The 19,974-nt window shown below is 42.1% G+C and overlaps 1 protein-coding gene across 2 annotated transcripts in view; it reads left to right on the top strand.

The window, feature by feature from the left end:
- The first annotated feature begins 539 nt into the window (after positions 1–539).
- Positions 540–19,974, top strand: part of LOC139542128 (LHFPL tetraspan subfamily member 3 protein-like) — a 33,062-nt gene continuing 13,627 nt past the window's right edge. For both annotated transcript variants that reach the window (XM_071347198.1, XM_071347197.1), the window contains exon 1: positions 540–1,616. In XM_071347198.1, the coding sequence (XP_071203299.1) occupies positions 1,211–1,616 (406 nt within the window). In that variant the 5' untranslated portion in view covers positions 540–1,210. The remainder of the gene's footprint in view (positions 1,617–19,974) is intronic.

The following is a 19,974-nucleotide window of genomic DNA, read 5'->3' as shown; positions in this document are numbered from 1 at the left end:
ATTTGTTCTTAACTGACTTGCCTAGTTAAATAAAAAATAATAATAAAAAAGACATTCTAGGCTTTTCCTAACACAAAGATTCAAATTATTGTGTGATTCTCTTATCAACCCCTCTGTGTAGGTCTACTGAGGCATGATCTCTTGACCTAGATATTCATGAAACAGTTAGTGCCAGATTAATTTTCGTTAGCGGGTAATCGATTTGAGAGAAAACAACTATTCAATCACCAACAAGATTAAAACAACATTCAATTCAATCAATTCCCATATTACTTGCTGATAGACAGTTGATATGGACCAGTTCATAGGATCATCTTTAGTGGGATCATCTTTAGAAAATAAACATTCTGTCTTCTATGCGTAGGCCTATGTCTAATCAAAATGGTTAACCTAAATCTGCATACAAACAATCGTTATAATTGTAGTAAAAGAATAAGGAGGGGAGAATACCATTTTCCATGCAAATCTCTGTTGGTTATTGTGCGGTACGTGAACGCGCCGCAATCAACAGTGCTCAGCGTCTTCTGAGAGCGCGCGAGAGATCCACGGAGAGACAGGACGACGAGGGGAGAGGCAGGAAGAGGGCGCGAGACAAATAGGGAAAATCCCAATAATGGAGTGGCGGCGGAGGAGGTCGGTTTCGCGAGCTCGGACTGGTCATAGTTGACGTTTTCATTTTCTCAAAATTGGATGTAAATTCTATAATTAGGTACTGTGCGCCAATATCTCCAGCTCAAAGAAGCCCTCCACGGATGCCTCAGATAATACACGTAAACGGGGGATCCACCACTGGCACTAGGCAACAGCTTATCATTTCTGGTGGGCTTGGATGAGGATACTAAAGGACATCTTTTTAAGATAGCATTGGTTGAGGATATTGCAAAACCGTTTTACTGTGAAATATCCTATTTCGGACTCCACTTCTCTTTTCTAAGGAACGATACATTATTAATTACCAGTATTATACATACATGTATATATGTGTAGGCTTGTAGGTTCGCAGGTTGAATCTACAATGATATGGTAGCCAAAAATAAATAAATAAAGGCTAGTCAATGATAATAATTAATCAACGTATTTTAATAATGGATTTATTCTGAATAGCTACACTGCTACCAAATTTACAATCACAGCTTTCACAAACGGAGACGCGCAAAGAATGAGTGAGTCATTAAAATAACGAAAAGAAAGCTACAGTATAGTGGAAAACATGTTGCCTTCACAAGAAGCCGCCAAGATTTACCATGATAATTACATGCGGAACTCCCGCGCCATCGGGGTACTCTGGGCGATATTCACCATATGCTTTGCCATCATCAACGTGGTGGTCTTCATTCAGCCCTACTGGATCGGGGACAGTGTGAGCACGCCGCAGGTGGGTTACTTCGGGTTGTTTCACCAGTGCGTTGGAAGAGGACCGCCCAACCGAGAGCTCACCTGCACCGGAAGCTTCGCCGAGTTCAGCTCCATCCCCTCCGGCGCCTTCAAATCGGCGTCGGTCTTCGTGTTTCTGTCCATGGTGCTGATTCTGGGCTGCATCGCCTGCATGGCGCTCTTCTTCTTCTGCAACACCGCTACCGTCTACAAGACTTGTGCCTGGATGCAGCTCCTATGTGGTACGTAAAACCAATGGAAACTCAGTTACACAATATTGTTTCAGCACATTAATATATTGGTGGATAGGATTTTTCACTGGTATGTCACAGGCGACTGCAAACACATGGATCTACCGGTTACAAGTTACATGCAAACAACCTTGTCAAAACAATTGCAACATGCTGCTTGTGCTGTTGCTATTGCTAAGGATGATGGGTTATATCTACAGGCAGATTAGATTCACCCCGCTGCAAAATCATTTTGACTCCACATTTCTACACAGATTCCAAACTCTCCGGGCTTACTGGGAGTGGAAGTTGGATGACTTCATGTCATTTTCCATTGTCACTCAGAGTCATGGAACTGTGGAAGGAAGACAGATATACTATAGGCTGCCACACTGACCCACATTGAGCTCTAGCGATTGCAGATGAAGCATTCATTTGCTCAACAAATCAGTCTCAAAAACAGCCAACACACTACAAAAGGCCTCCTTCTGTTGGGTGGATGCATTCCTTCAACCATGACCTGACCACATAGAGAGCTGCCCTCTTGATAAATAGAAGAAACAAGTAGGGGGGAAATGAAAACAGGTCATTTATGGAACTTAATTCACTCACTCCCACTCAGATCTATACCTCAAGGACCTCCCAGAGTGGATTATAAATTCATCAATGCGGGTCGTTCCATTTCATTTCAGCAAGACACCCACCATCTCAGATTGTTTTTAAATGGTTTATGTAGTTAGAAAAATATAAGGTAAGCATTCCTGCAACGTTATTTTGTTGAAAGACAATTTTAACTCTGACAAATTTGGACAGTTCAATTTATATGATTCATACAGTGCCTTCAGAAAGTTTTCACACCCCTTGACTTTTCTGCATTTGTTGTGTTACAGTCTGAATTGAAAATGGATTACATTTAGATTTTGTGTCACTGATCTACACACAATACCCCATAATGTCAAAATGTCATTCTGTTTTTAGAAATGTTTACAAATTAATTCAAAATATAAAGCTGAAATGTCTCAAGTCAATAAGTACTCAACCCTTTTATTATGGCAAACCTAAATAAGTTCAGGAGTATAAATGTGCTTAACAAGTCACATAATAAGTTGCATGGATTCAATAACAATAGTGTTAAACATGATTTTCAATTACTACCCCATCTCTGTGCCCCACACATAAAATTATTTGTAAGGTTCCTCAGTCGATCAGTGAATTTCAAGCACAGATTCAACCACAAAGACCAGGGAGCTTTTCCAATGGTTCGCAAAGAGCACCTATTTGTAGGGCGGTAACAAAACAAAAAACAGACATTGAATATCCCTTTGAGCATGGTGCAGTTATTAATTACACTTTGGATGGTGTATCAATACACCCAGTCACTACAAGGATACAGGTGTCCTTCCTAACTCAGTTGCCATAGAGGAAGGAAACCGCTCAGGGATTTCACCATGAGGCCAATGGTGATTTTAAAACAGTTACTGAGTTTAATGGCTGTGGTAGGAAATAACTGAGGAAGGATCAACTAATATAAATTACAGAATGAAAAGGAGGAAGCCTGTAAAGAATAAAAATATTCTAAAACATGGATCCTGTTTGCAATAAGGTACTAAAGTAATACTGCAAAACATTTGGCAAATAAATGACATTTTCCTGAATACAAAGCGTCATGTTTTGGGCAAATCCAACACAACACATCACTGAGTACCTTTTCATAGTTTCAATCATGGTAGTGTCTGCATCATGTTATGGGTATGCTTGTCATTGGCAAGGACTCAGAAGTTATTTTTGATAAAAAGAAATGGAATAAAGCTAAGCATAGCAAAATCCTAGAGAAAACCTTGGTTCAGTCTGCTTTCCAACATACACTGGGAGACAAATTCACCTTTCAGCAGGACAATTACCTATAACACAAGGCTATAACGTCACAGGATGAGACCAATATGCAGACACAGGAGGCAGATGGTTCTGCCTCCTCTGATATTTATTAATAGGCAAGGGGCAGGCAAGAGGCAGGTTGAGGACAGGCAGAAGTTTGTAAACCGGGTCAGAGTCAGATGGGTAAAGGACGGCAGACAGGCTCGAGGTCAGGGAAGGCAGAATGGTATGGCAGGCAGGCTCAGGGTCAGGGCAGGCAGCAATGGTCAGAACCAGGAGGACTGGAAAACAGGGACCAGAAAAACAGGAGTACAGAAAAACATGATGGTAGGCTTGACGAGACAAGACGAACTGGAAACAGACAAATAGAAAACACCGGTATAAATACACAGGGGATAATGGGGACAAATGGAAGATACCTGGTTGGGGGTGGAGACAAGCACAAGACAGGTGAAACAGATCAGGGTGTGACAAAGGCCAAATATACACTGGAGTTGCTTACCAAGACGACATTGAATGGTCCTGAGTGGCCTAGTTACAGTTTTGACTTAAATCGGTAAATATATGGCAAGAGTTAAAAATGGCTGTCAAGCAATGATCAACAACCAAGTTTGAAGAATATTTTAAAGAATAATGGACAAATATGGTACAATCCAGGAGTGCAAAGCTCTTCCAGACTTAATCAGAACGACTCACAGCTGTTATAGCTGTGAAAGGTGATTCTAACATGTATTGACATTACAGAGTATTTTGTGTAAATCATTGACAAAAAATTACAATTGAAAATCACTTTTAATCCCACTTTGTAATAGAACAAAATGTGGAAAAAGTCAAGGGGTGTGAATACCTTCTGAAGGCACTGTTTAATATTCATGAAATATAGTACTCAACATCCAATTTGGACCAAACCACATCTTAACAATGACTAAGATCTCAGGGATCCAAAAAAATGGTCGAAAGCCACCTGCGGACGCCCCAACTCCACACCAAGCCCACCCCAACGGCCAGTAAACAGTATCAGTTCTCTATGTTTGACAAGTTATATGAAGCTGTGGCTTGGAGTATTGTTTATTCATACTACGTAATGTATTCTTAGTGAATTAGTACCAGGTTTTGCCCACTAGATGCTGCTGTTCTGCTATTACTGCCACACCCTTTTATCCACGTATTAAATGGAACCCTTTGCAACTTTGGGTAGAAAACCCATAGCTTTTGCTCAAGATGGAAATAAATGGTGTGATCATCCATTCAATTCAAGCCAGTCCTCCATGAAAGCAATTCAAATACATACAAACTTTCCTTCTCTTGAATCTAATCTGCTCAATGAAGTCAATCTGTGTAACTAGCTGCACTCTTAGAAAAAATAGTTCCAAAAGGGTTCTTTGGCTGTCCCTGTAGGATAACCCTTTTTTTTCTCCAGGTAGAACCCTTTTTGGTTTCAGGTAGAACCTTTTTGGGTTTCGTGTAGAACCCGACATGTCGGTGTAGAACCCGACATGAAACCCAAAAGGGTTCTTCAAAGAGTTATCTTATGGGGATAGCCGAAGAACCCTTTTAGGTTCTAGATAGCACCTTTTTTTCTAAGAGTGTGCCCACACACCAACAGAGATCTGCTAGTGTTGGGTTGACTGCCTAAGGCTTAAGCTGTATCTGGGAAATGGCCCAAGTGTGTGTTGTTTATTCACTTCAATAAAGGTTTGTATTAGTTAGACCATTCCTTGTGAACAAGCAAACCAATAGGCTACAGGAGTTCTAATGGTTTAAATGTTATGGTCTTCAATGGTAAAAATCCCAAATACAATGCCTTCAGAAAGTATACTGAACAAAAACGTAAACGCAACATGCAACAATTTCAAATATTTTACTGAGTTACAGTTCGTTTAAGGAAATCAGTCAATTGAAATAAATATATTAGGCCCTAATTTATGGATTTCACATGACTAGGCAGTGGCGGGCCTGGGGGGGCCATCCAGTTGGAAGCCAGGCCCAGCCAATCAGAATGAGTTTTTCCCCCAAAAAGGGCTTAATTACAGACAGACATACTCCTCAGTTTCGTCAGCAGTCCTGTTGGCTGGTCTCAGACGATCCCTCAGGTGAAGAAGCTAGATGTAGAGGTCCTGGGCTGGCGTGGTTACACATTGTCTGCAGTTGTGAGGCCAGTTGGACGTACTGCCAAATTCTCTAAAATGACTTTGCAGTCGGCTTATGGTAGAGAAATTAACATTCAATTCTCTGGCAATAGTTCTGGTGGACATCCCCGCAGTCAACATGCCAATTGCACGCTCCTTCAAAACTTCAGACATCTGTGGCATTGTGTTGTGTGACAAAACTGAACATTTTAGAGTGGCCTTTTATTGTCCCAATTACAAGGTGCAGCTGTGTTCTGATCATTCTGTTTAATCAGCTTCTTGATATGCCACACCTGTCAGGTAGATGGATTATCTTGGCAAAGGAGAAATGCTCATTAACAGGGATACAAACAAATTTGGGCACAAATTGTGAATTGAAAATTCCTGGGATCTTTTATTTCAGCTCATGAAACATGGGACCAATGTTTTTCATGTTGCGATTATATTGTTGTTCAGTATATTTATTTAACTTATTCCACATTTTGTTGTGTTACAATCTGAATTCAATTTTTATTTTATTTTTTATTCTCTCACACATCTGCACACAATACAAAATCAAATCAAATCAAATCAAATTTTATTAGTCACATACACATGGTTAGCAGATGTTAATGCGAGTGTAGCGAAATGCTTGTGCTTCTAGTTCCGACAATGCAGTAATAACCAACAGTAATCTAACCTAACAATTCCACACTACTACCTTACACACACACAAGTGTAAGGGATAAAGAATATGTACATAAAGATATATGGATGAGTGGTGGTACAGAACGGCATGGCAGATGCAGTAGATGGTATAGAGTACGGTATATACATATGAGATGAGTACTGTAGGGTATGTAAACATAAAGTGGCATAGTTTAAAGTGGCTAGTGGTACATGTATTGCATAAAGATGGCAAGATGCAGTAGATGATATAGAGTACAGTATATATACATATGAGATGGGTAATGTAGGGTATGTAAACATTGTATTAAGTGGCATTGCTTAAAGTGGCTAGTGGTACATTTTTACATAATTTCCATCAATTCCCATTTTTAAAGTGGCTGGAGTTGAGTCAGTATGTTGGCAGCGGCCGCTAAATGTTAGTGGTGGCTGTTTAACAGTCTGATGGCCTTGAGATAGAAGCTGTTTTTCAGTCTCTCGGTCCCTGCTTTGATGCACCTGTACTGACCTCGCCTTCTGGATGATAGCGGGGTGAACAGGCAGTGGCTTGGGTGGTTGTTGTCCTTGATGATCTTTATGGCCTTCCTGTGACATCGGGTGGTGTAGGTGTCCTGGAGGGCAGGTAGTTTGCCCCTGGTGATGCGTTCTGCAGACCTCACTACCCTCTGGAGAGCCTTACGGTTGTGGGCGGAGCAGTTGCCGTACCAGGCGGTGATACAGCCCGACAGGATGCTCTCGATTGTGCATCTGTAGAAGTTTGTGAGTGCTTTTGGTGACAAGCCGAATTTCTTCAGCCTCCTGAGGTTGAAGAGGCGCTGCTGCGCCTTCTTCACAACGCTGTCTGTGTGGGTGGACCAGTTCAGTTTGTCCGTGATGTGTACACCGAGGAACTTAAAACTTTCCACCTTCTCCACTACTGACCCGTCGATGTGGATAGGGGGGTGCTCCCTCTGCTGTTTCCTGAAGTCCACAATCATCTCCTTTGTTTTGTTGACGTTGAGTATGAGGTTATTTTCCTGACACCACACTCCGAGGGCCCTCACCTCCTCCCTGTAGGCCGTCTCGTCGTTGTTGGTGATCAAGCCTACCACTGTAGTGTCATCCGCAAACTTGATGATTGAGTTGGAGGCGTGCATGGCCACGCAGTCGTGGGTGAACAGGGAGTACAGGAGAGGGCTCAGAACGCACCCTTGTGGGGCCCCAGTGTTGAGGATCAGCGGGGTGGAGATGTTGTTACCTACCCTCACCACCTGGGGGCGGCCCGTCAGGAAGTCCAGGACCCAGTTGCACAGGGCGGGGTCGAGACCCAGGGTCTCGAGCTTGATGACGAGTTTGGAGGGTACTATGGTGTTAAATGCTGAGCTGTAATCGATGAACAGCATTCTCACATGGGTATTCCTCTTGTCCAGATGGGTTAGGGCAGTGTGCAGTGTGGTTGCGATTGCGTCGTCTGTGGACCTATTGGGTCGGTAAGCAAATTGGAGTGGGTCTAGGGTGTCCGGTAGGGTGGAGGTGATATGGTCCTTGACTAGTCTCTCAAAGCACTTCATGATGACGGAAGTGAGTGCTACGGGGCGGTAGTCGTTTAGCTCAGTTACCTTAGCTTTCTTGGGAACAGGAACAATGGTGGCCCTCTTGAAGCATGTGGGAACAGCAGACTGGGATAAGGATTGATTGAATATGTCCGTAAACACACCAGCCAGCTGGTCTGCGCATGCTCTGAGGACGCGGCTGGGAATGCCGTCTGGGCCTGCAGCCTTGCGAGGGTTAACACGTTTAAATGTTTTACTCACCTCGGCTGCAGTGAAGGAGAGCCCGCAGGTTTTGGTAGGGGGCCGTGTCAGTGGCACTGTATTGTCCTCAAAGCGGGCAAAAAAGTTGTTTAGCCTGTCTGGGAGCAAGACATCCTGGTCCTCGACGGGGCTGGTTTTCTTTTTGTAATCCGTGATTGACTGTAGACCCTGCCACATACCTCTTGTGTCTGAGGTGTTGAATTTCGACTCGATTTTGTCTCTGTACTGAGACTTGGCCTGTTTGATTGCCTTGCGGAGAGAATAGCTACACTGTTTGTATTCGGTCATGCTTCCGGTCACCTTGCCCAGGTTAAAAGCAGTGGTTCGCGCTTTCAGTTTCACGCGAATGCTGCCGTCAATCCACGGTTTCTGGTTTGGGAATGTTTTTATCGTTGCTGTGGGTACGACATCGTCAATGCACTTCCTAATGAACTCGCTCACCGAATCAGCATATTCGTCAATATTGTTGTTGGACGCGATGCGGAACATATTCCAATCTGCGTGATCGAAGCAGTCTTGAAGCGTGGATTCAGATTGGTCGGACCAGCGTTGAACAGACCTGAGCGCGGGAGCTTGTTGTTTGAGTTTTTGTTTGTAGGCTGGAATCAACAAAATGGAGTCGTGGTCAGCTTTTCCGAAAGGGGGGCGGGGGAGGGCCTTATAAGCGTCGCGGAAATTAGTGTAACAATGGTCTAGTGTTTTTCCAGCCCTGGTAGCACAATCGATATGCTGATAGAATTTAGGGAGTTTTGTTTTTAGATTAGCCTTGTTAAAATCCCCAGCTACGATGAATGCAGCCTCAGGGTGTGTGGTTTCCAGTTTACAAAGAGTCAGATAAAGTTCGTTCAGGGCCATCGATGTGTCTGCTTGGGGGGGAATGTATACGGCTGTGATTATGATTGACGAGAATTCCCTTGGTAGATAATGCGGTCGACATTTGATTGTGAGGAGTTCTAGATCAGGTGAACAGAACGACTTGAGTTCTTGTGTGTTGTTATGATGATCACACCACTTCTCGTTAATCATAAGGCATACCCCCCCGCCCCTCTTCTTACCGGAAAGATGTTTGTTTCTGTCGGCGCGATGCATGGAGAAACCAGCTGGCTGCACCGACTCCGTTAGCGTCCCTTGAGTTAGCCATGTTTCCGTGAAGCAGAGCACGTTGCAATCCCTGATGTCTCTCTGGAATGCTACCCGTGCTCGGATTTCATCAACCTTATTGTCAAGAGACTGGACATTGGCGAGTAGTATGCTAGGGAGTGGAGCGCGATGTGCCCGTCTCCGAAGCCTGACCACGAGACCGCCACGTTTTCCCCTTTTTCGGCGTCGCACAGGGTCGCCGGCTGGGATCAGATCCATTGTATTGTGTGGAAGGCAAGACACTGGATCCGTTTCGGGAAAGTCATATTCCTGGTAGGAACGATGATGAGTTGACGTTAATCGTATATTCAGTAGTTCCTCCCGACTGTATGTAATGAAACCTAAGATTACCCGGGGTACCGATGTAAGAAATAACACGTAAAAAAACAAAATACTGCATATTTTCCAAGGAGCACGAAGCGAGGCAGCCATCTCTTTTCGGCGCCGGAAGAACAATACCTCATAATGACTAAGTGAAAACATGTTTTTAGACATTTTTGCAAATGTATTGAAAATGAAATACGGAAATATCTAATTTATGTAACTATTTACACCCCTGAGTCAATACTTTGGCAGCGATTACAGCTGTGAGTCATTCTGGGTAAGTCTCAAAGAGCTTTCCACACCTGGATTGTACAACATTTGCCCACTATTCTTTTCAAAATTCTTCAAGCTCTGTCAAATTGTTTGTTGATCATCGCTAGACAACCATTTTCAGGTCTTGCCATAGATTTTCAAGTTGATTTAGGTAAAAAATGAAACTATGCCACTCAGGAACATTCACTGTCTTCTTGGTAAACAACTCCAGTGGAGATTGTGTTTTAGGATATTGCCCTGCTTAAAGGTAAACACATCTCCCAGTGTTTGGTGGAAAGCAGACTAAACCAGGTTTTCCTGAAGGATTTTGCCTGTGCTTAGCTCCATTCTGTCATTTTTTTATCCTGAAAAACTCCAGAGTCCTTAAAGATTACAAGCATACCCATAGCAGCCACCACTATACTTGAAAATATGGAGAGTGGTGCTCAGTAATGTGTTGTATTGGATTTGCCCCAAACATACAGTAACACTTTGTATTCTGGACAAAAAGTGAATTGCTTTGCCACATGTACTGCAGTATTACTTTAGTGCCTTGTTGCAACAGGATGCATGTTTTGAAATATTTTTATTCTGCACAGGCTTCCTTCTTTTCACTCTGTCAATTAGGTTAGTATTGTGGAGTAATTACAAGGCTGTTGATCCATGCTCAGTTTTCTCCTATCACAGCCATTCAACTCTGTAACTGTTTTTAAGTCACCATTGGCTTCATGGCGGTTTCATTCCTATCCGGTGTATTGAACACCATTCAAAGTGTTAATAATAACTTCACCATGCTCAAAGGGATATTCAATGTCAGATTTTTTTACCCTTCTACCAATAGGTGCCCTTCTTTACGAGGCATTGGAAAACCTCCCTGGTCTTTATGGTTGAATCTGTGTATGAAATTCAGTGCTCGTCTGAGGTACCTTACAGATAATTGTGTATGGTACAGGTAGTCATATCCTGCAGTCAAATGACCAAAACGCCCTCTGGTGGCCTCATGGGTGGAATGTTATTCATGTTTTTAATAATTTCATAATTAATACAAATCATTTAAATAAACCCGCCGAAAATCTGGTGTTTCTATATGAAAAGGTTTTGTTATATTTCAGTCTCAACTCTACATTTAATACATTTCAACTCTATATCTGACATGGTACAGGTGTCACGTTCATCATACGAAGGAGACCAAAGCGCAGCGTGATGTGGATACATCTTCTTTACTGAAAACGAAGAACAATAAACAAACTAATACAAAAATAACAAAACGACCGTGACGCTAAATATAACGAGTGCAGACATGCAACATCACATAGACAATCACCCACAAACCAAACTGGAAAATGGCAACCTAAATAGGATCCCCAATCAGAGACAACGAAAAACAGCTGCCTCTGATTGGGAACCAATCCAGGCCACCATAGACCTACGTATGCCTAGACTACACACACAGCCTAGACTACACACACAACCTAGACATACAAAAACCCTAGACCAGACAAAAACACACATACCACCCTTGTCACACCCTGACCTAAACAAAATAATAAAGAAAACAAAGATAACTAAGGTCAGGGCGTGACAACAGGTGTCTTATATTTCTAAGCACATAATCATGTGTGTGAGGTGTATACTTTTGTTTCAAAGTAGATGTGACTAAGACTACCAAGAAACACTCTTTTCAAAAATAATAGTAAGACTATGCAAGACATCTTCAGGAAACACACAAAACCTTTTTTTTTAAAGCCTTGTATTTATTTTGGGTGTCAACTGCGTGGCACAGCAGCCATTTTGGGAGGGGGTGTGGATGACCACACACCATAGCGGTCATCTTTTTTATATGAACGTGCAATACTTCTAATATGAACGTGCTAAAAAGGTGTAGAGCACACCATCGTTAAAACACATCTTGTCCCACCTTCGGACATCTGCCTCCATTTTAAAACACAAGCCAATTCAAGGCCATTGTCACAATTCACAACAACTTCATATTCCCATGAGCTCTGTGTGAGCCTGATTTATCCCACTGGAGGAAAAGTTTCAACACCATTATTGTACACAGAGTGAATCCAGACAACTTATTATATGACTTATTAAGTACATTTTTACTCCTGAACTTATTTTGGCTTGCCATAACAAAGGGGTTGAATACTTATTGACTCAATACATTTGAGCTTTTCATTTTTTATTAATTTGTAAAAATGTAGAAAAACATAATTCGCGTTGACATTATGGGGTATTGTGTGTAGGCCAGTGACAAAACAAATGCTCACAGAAATCATTTAAATGGATTAAATTAAGACAACAAAATGTGGAAAAAGTCAAGGGGTGTGAATATTTTCTGAAAGCACTGTAATGGTAATGGAATGTATTGGGTTGGGTTTAATGGTACATTTCACTCATCAAACAACATATAGGAGATGTTTTCTAATCATTTTAGGGAAAAACACAAGACTGTTTGTCACGCCCTGGCCATAGAGAGGCTTTTATTCTCTATTTTGGTTAGGCCAGGGTGTGACTAGGGTGGGCATTCTAGTTTCTTTATTTCTATGTTTTCTATTTCTTTGTTTTTGGCCGAGTGTGGTTCCCAATCAGAGGCAGCTGTCTATCGTTGTCTCTGATTGGGAATCATACTTAGGTAGTCCTTTTTCCATCTTTCATTTGTGGGTTCTTATTTTTGCATTGGTTGGTATTTTGCCCTGCAGAACGTCACGTTCGTATTTTGTTTTGTTGTTGTCGGTGTTCGTTAAATAAATAAAGAGAATGAACACGTACTATGTAATGGTTTATAATTGTTTTATTTGGGTTTTCACAACATTTTAGTCACTAGCCCATTTCTCCATCACATTTTTGGTCTTGTAGGAAAAGTCTTAATATGATAATTGCATCATAGGGATAGCCCTCTCAGAGAGCTGTCATTTGTTGGACTATTCGAGAAGAGTTGGGTTAAAGCCTTAGGTTGCTGAGAGAATGACAAACTGAATTGCTTTCATGGAGGACTGGCTTGACTTGTGCGGATGACCACACAATGTATTTTCATCATGAGCAAAAGCTATTGGTTTTCTACCCAAAGTTGAAAAATAATATTGTGATCAATTTAATAAACACAAGAGACCAGAAAAATGTATACAATTGTGTGGCAGTAACAGCCGGAAGAGCAGCATATAGTGTGCAAAACCTGGTACTTTCACAGTGATTTATGGAGGGAAATGCATTCATACTTGAATGGCTAATTTCTCTGAACAGAGGGGAAAAAAGCATCACAAAATTCCCAGAGAATACATGACATCGTATTAGTCATTGTTAAGAAAATGTTTGGTCCAAATCGGATGTTGGGTACTATATTTATTGAATATGATATGAATCCTATGAATTGAAATGGCCAATTTGGGTGCAATCAATAAGCTCAAATAAACTTTCAACAAAATAATGATTCAGGGATACTAATCTTATCTGTGTCTAACTACAGAAACGTTTTCAGAACAATCTGAGATGGTGGGTGTCGAAAACCTCTTCCTTGTGCTTTTTGAGGTGAAACGACTCATGAGATATGCACAAACGTGTGGGAGTAAGAATACCTCAACAGTCAGCAGACAAAGCAGAAAAATATCAGCAGTTTTTTCTGTTTGTATCGTTGTTTTCTTCATTTGTCCACTCTCCTTTCTGATCTGCAGAGTCAGTTTGTTTGGTTGGAAGAATGTTCAACCATCAGCAAGATGGAGGAACAGAGAATCCATGAAATACTATTTCCATACTCTTAGGATGACAGGAGACTCACTATGCACTTGGTCTTGCCAAGTCAAAACAGTAAGTCGGCCACTCAGGAACATTCACTGTCTTCTTGGTCAACAACTTCAGTGTTGATGTGGCCTTGTGTTTTAGTTTATTGTCCCACTGAAAGGGGAATTCATCTCCCAGTGTTTGGTGGAAAGCAGACTGAACCAGGTTTTCCTCAAGGATTTTGCCTGTGCTTAGCTCCATTCCGCTTCTTTTTTATCCTGAAAAACTCACCCGTCCTTAACGATTACAAGAATACCCATAACATGATGCAGCCACCACTATGTTTGAAAATACTCAGTATTGTGTTGTATTGGATTTGACCCAAACATAACACTTTGTATTCAGGACAAAGAGTAAATTGCTTTGCCACATTTGTTGCAGTATTATTTTAGTATCTTGTTGCTAACAGGATGCATGTATTCTGTACAGGCTTCCCTCTTTTCACTCTGTCAATTAGGGGTTTGTATTGTGGAATAACTACAATGTCGTATATCCATCCTCAGTTTTCTCCTATCACAGCCATTCAATTCTGTAACTGTTTTAAAGTCACCATTGGCCTCATGGTGAAATCCCTGAGCGGTTTCCTTCCTCTCCGGCAACTGAGTTAGGAACGATGCCTGTATCTTTGTAGTGACTGGGATATTGAATATCTACTTTTTTAACCCATCTACCAATAGGTGCTCTTCTGTGCGAGGCATTGGAAAACCTCCCTAGTCTTTGTGGTTGAATCTGAAGGCACTGTATGTATTTGCAATTGAGGCCCTTTCCCATTCCCAGTGGCTGCTGGATCAGCTCCAACTCGGTACAGGGTATAGCCTTGCGATGAGGCTGCATCTGCTACCCTGTGTACAGGTGAGTGGCCTGATAGTGTTGGCTATGGGGCCAATGCTCTCACCACTGAAGAGATGATAGTTTAATCAGCTGCTGTATCCTGGGCCGTGGCATAGTGCTTTGGCAGAGCGTGGTGCCAACAGCGGGCCGGCCCTGGGAAGAGGACAAAGAGGACCAGCTGCTCCTCTCAGTGCCCATGACCTTCCTCATGGGGAGTACCATCATGGTTCTCCTCTTCAGTCAGGAGAGCTCAATGTTATATGTTGTACTATACAAAACCATAAACTGTACTGTTGTCTCATTATCCCTACTGCAGTTACATCGTGGAAAGAAAACGAATACACATCTTTTCTCTGTTTTTCTTAGTGAGTTTATATGACAGGATCTCTGAACTGCCTGTCTTGCTCCACTCTGTCTCCGGCGAATGCTCCTTTAAAGTGCAACTGAACGCAAAAACAACTTCTCTGGTTGAATACGGCCTATGTTGCATCAATATTCGTCCCAGAAGTTTATTTCTGTGCCAAAATGTACTAACATGTGTATGTAGGATCATTTCATAAAGTCAATATATTCCAAAACTGAGTTTTGTGAGATTTGTGGACCTGAGGATGTCACAACTTAATGACGGTTGGGTTTTGATTTCAATCCTGCCCACACGGGACCACTGCCTGGCACATTCTAATCACGGCTGGCAGTAATCAAATCATCCGGATCACAACTGCCCGGTGTGCTGCAGTGCACACTATCCAATCGCTCACCAGAATCAACCTCAAACGTAATTTATTTACCGACAGCCGAACTAACCATTAGCATGAAGCGCCTCAGACTTTTCTAGACAACAATATATGCAAGACTTTGTCGCAAATGTTATGTTGAAAGAACGAGATTCATTTTTCATATACGGCTTGGGTTTTTTCTCCAACTGAAATATCCTCACATTCGTGTGCTAACGTTAGCACAAACACAACCTTCATCAAAGATACAGTAGCTACATCTAGAAAGCAGGAAATGCAGTACGCTCGAAGCAGGATCCCCTGACTAACCATGTTCAAGTTTGTCATGCTGGGTCACGCGGTTGCTAAGCCATTCAGTACGGAGCCAGAAACGGAAGAAGAAGCGAGACATCTCTCTCCCTCAATTTTTCTGGTTCATATAGAGTCAATGAACTAAGAAGACCAGACCCAACTGCTAATGCATTGGTGCTTCTGGGAGAGCAACCCTGTTAAGCAGACTGGAACTGGCTATTTTTTCCCCCAATGGTAAACAGCCTGAGTGGGACATCTTCATTTATCCACCATCTTTGCGGTGGCCTGTTCTGGACGGTGACTGAAGAGGGACAAATGACATTACTGCCAGTATACGAAATAGCAAACATAACACACCCACATAGAATAACACCCCCAAGACACACGTCTTGTTTTTTTTAATGAGTACCGGAAAAGCCCAGGTGAAATCGATAAGTTTAGACCCTCTGTCATTTCGCTGGTGCCCTGCAACTGTGTTAGACAGAAGGAGGAGAAATCAATCACACACTCCATCCCAAACACATCGAGAGAGGAATGGATAGCATACTGACCAAAATGGAAAAAGACAGACAGTGGCAAGAAAAAGTATGTGAACTCTTTGTAAATACCTGGATTTCTGCATGAATTGGTCATAAAATGTGATATGATCTTCATCCAGGTCACAACAATAGACAAACACAGTCTGCTTAAACTAATAACACACAAGCAATTATACGTTTTCATGTCTTTATTGAACACACCGTGTAAACATTCACTGTGCATTGTGGGGAAAGTATGTGAATCCTTGGATTTAATAACTGGTTGGCCCTCCTTTGGCAGCAATAACCTCAACCAAACATTTTCTGTAGTTGAGGATCAGACCTGCACAACATTCAGGAGGAATTTTGGACCATTTCTATTTACAAAACAGTTCAGCAATATTCTTGGGATGTCTGGTGTGAACTGCTCTCGAGGTCATGCCACAGCATCTCAATCGGGTTGAGGTCAGGACTCTGACTGGGCCACTCCAGAAGGTGTTTATTAAGACATTCTCCTGCAAAATGTCTTGATAAACTTGGACATTTGAGTTATGTTATAATTGTAGTTTTTTTTGTTATTTTTCACAATCACATAGTGTTGTGTGTTCCTTCCAAACAACTCAACTGTAGTTTCATCTGTCCACAGAATATTTTGCCAGTAGCGCTGTGGAACATCCAGGTGCACTTTTGCAAACTTCAGACGTGCAGCAATGTGGCTTCTTCCGTGGTGTCCTCCCATTAACACCATTCTTGTTTCGTGTTTTACGTATCGTAGACTCGTCAACAGAGACGTTAGCATGTTCCAGAGATTTCTGTAAGTCTTTAGCTGACACTCTTGGATTCTTCTTAACCTCATTGAGCATTCTGCACTGTGCTCATGCAGTCATCTTTGCAGGACGGTCACTACTAGGGAGAGTAGCAACAGTGCTGAACTTTCTCCATTTATAGACAATTCGTCTTACCGTGGACTGATGAACATCAAGGATTTTAGAGATACTTTTGTAACCCTTTCCAGCTTTATGCAAGTCAACAATTCTTAATCTTATGTCTTCTGAGATCTCTTTTTTTCAAGGCATGGTTCACATCAGGCAATGCTTCTTGTGAATAGCAAACTCACATTTTGTGAGTGTTTTTTATAGGGCAAGGCAGCTCTAACCAACATCTCCAATCTCGTCTCATTGATTGGACTCCAGGTTAGCTGACTCCTGACTCCAATTAGCTTTTGAAGAAGTCATTAGCCTAGGGGTTCACATACTTTTTCCATCCTACACTGTGAATGTTTAAATGATGTATTCAATATAGACACGAAAAATACAATAATTTTTATGTTATTAGTTTAAGCACACTAACAATATTTGTCTATTGTTGTGACTTAGATGAAGATCAGATCAAATTTGATGACCAATTTATGCAGAAATACAGGTAATTCCAAAGGGTTCACATACTTTTCATTGCCACTGTAAGGCCATGCAAGTGCATACGATAGCTGGTCTCCCAGAAATACAAGATATGCTAATTGTTATGTGTCCCTCCAAAATAATAGCACATAACCTAAAAGAGGAAAGCCTGATTTCTACAGGCCAGTGGTTTCTAACTCTACACCCCATCTCCCATAGGACCTCCATCAACTCATCTCTCACTCATGTCCTGACCCTGTCTCCCTGAAATATTAAACAGAACTAAGCATTACATGGTCTGGCGCTCTGCTCCGCTCTACTCAGTTTACAACTAGCTACTCCTGCAGCAGCATACTATATTCCTTTTAAAGAGACATTTCACTCAAAAACGATCTTTTGGTATTTATTTTTCATTAGTCCACTGTTGACACGGTCCCAAAATGTTTTGCATGTCTGCAGTCAATCAAGATATTGGACTTTTAAGAAGCAAAATGTCACTAGCCTCATCATCATGATGATGCGTTCTGCATCATATGATGCATTTTTCATCATCATGTGTGTGTCTGGTGACACTCTGCTTCTTAAAAGTCCAATAATCTTGATAACTTGACTGCTGACATGCAAAACATTTTGAAACTGAATCAACACTTGACTTGTGAAAAAAAGACCAAAATACAGTTTTTGAATGAAATTTAACTGTAAGTTACATCAGGGCTCTTCTATTGTTTCTGTCCCTGCGCAAGGTCCTGAGGCTGAGAGGCTGACAAAAACGAATCAGCAGTTTCTACAGGAAATGTACATTGTAGTATTTTATTGATCACATGAGGCCAGACAATATACAGGTGTTTATCCAACTTTAATGCAAAGGTAGAAGAGCTGTGAATATAATAGCAGGAACAAGCTTTAGTGCTGTATATTACTGAATGGTACCAACAAGCATTCATGGTTTCATGTTCAATTAAGTTGACCTCTAATCAGATAGAAAACCAGTTCAAGCCTCGACCCCATGGAGAGTGGAACAGAATGAAACCAAATGCGGATCTGCTTCCACATACCCTGGATGAGATGAGAAGCTCTGAACTAACAACTTGTTGTATAATGGGATTCCCTTCACCCGTGGTCATGCTTTTGAGCTGTAGGCTACCAGGGGGGTTTGAACATCAATGTAAATAGTCTGGCTAGCCATTTGATTAGATGTACAGGAGTCTTATGGCTTGGAGGTAGAAGCTGTTTAGAAGCCTCTTGGACCTAGACTTAGCACTCCGGTACCGCTTGCCGTGCGGTAGCAGAGACTAGGGTGGCTGGAGTCTTTGACAATTTTTAGAGCCTTCCTCTGACACCGCCTGGTATAGAGGTCCTGGATGGCAGGAACCTTGACCCCAGTGATGTACTGGGCCGCACGCACTACCCTCTGTAGTTCCTTGCAGTCGGAGGCCGAGCAGTTGCCATAACAGTCAGGGATGCAACCTGTCAGGATGCTCTCGATGGTACAGCTGTAGAACCTTTTGAGGATCTGAGGACCCATACCAAATCTTTTCAGTCTCCTGAGGGGGAATAAGTTTTGTCGTGCCCTCTTCACAACTGTCTTGGTGTGCTTGGACCATGTTAGTTTGTTGGTGATGTGGACACCAAGGAACTTGAAGCTCTCAACCTGCTCCACTACAGCCCCGTCGATGAGAATGGGGTCCTCCTTTTCCTGTAGTCCACAATCATGCCACTGAGCCACTGCGTTTGATAGCCCACGTGTCCCCCCCCCCCCTCTCTGTGGTGTTGGATGTGCGTCAGCCTCGTATGAGATATTATATAACAAGAGAGGCAGCTCATTATGAGGATCTTATTCCTCTGGTCCCCTTCAGGGAGATGTCTTCCTCACTTTAAACCCCCATTCATTCAGTACCAGGGGCGTTTTGTTTTTCCCTGTGTTAACATGTTTTTTTGTTCTACCTGTGTTACTGTAAAAGTGCTCTTTGATCCTCTACGGTAATGTATGCAATGTGTGTGTGTGTGTGTGTGTGTGTGTGTGTGTGTGTGTGTGTGTGTGTGTGTGTGTGTGTGTGTGTGTGTGTGTGTGTGTGTGTGTGTGTGTGTGTGTGTGTGTGTGTGTGTGTGGGTGGTTGCCGAATTGATGAGGAGGATTCCATTTAGTTTATTAGTAGGCCCCTTTTTTGCTGTTTCTGAAAAATGTATTGCGTTGCGTTTGTATGTGCGTGTGTGTTTGTGTATGTGCGAGTATGCTCGTGTGCATGTGTGTGTGGATAAGTGCATGCACGTGCAAGTGTTTTCCATAAGCTTGCAAAAGGAGATGTAGCAAGTCGATACATTTATATAAATATAAATATCTATCCCAGGAGATCCCATGCTTTCTCTTTGACCTGGGATTTCTGTCCAGGCTTCCCTGAAATGCACATGTTTTAATCATCAGGCACAAATAAATCATTCCAAAGTCAACAGTGCGCTACTAAAAATATTCTGCAGAGTGAATAACGTATTCTTTTGACCTGTATTTGAATTGTCACCCGTGAGAGAGAGACACACAGAGAGAGACAGAGATGGGGAGAGAGAGATAGAGAGAGAGAGAGAGATTGGAAGAAAAATGAGAGGATTCACTTGCTCAGGCTTTATAATCATTCTGGGGCTTTT

This window comes from Salvelinus alpinus, chromosome 17 (genome assembly GCF_045679555.1).
Source record: "Salvelinus alpinus chromosome 17, SLU_Salpinus.1, whole genome shotgun sequence".
Taxonomy (NCBI): Eukaryota; Metazoa; Chordata; class Actinopteri; order Salmoniformes; family Salmonidae; genus Salvelinus; species Salvelinus alpinus.
This window is presented reverse-complemented; position numbering and strand designations above follow the sequence as displayed.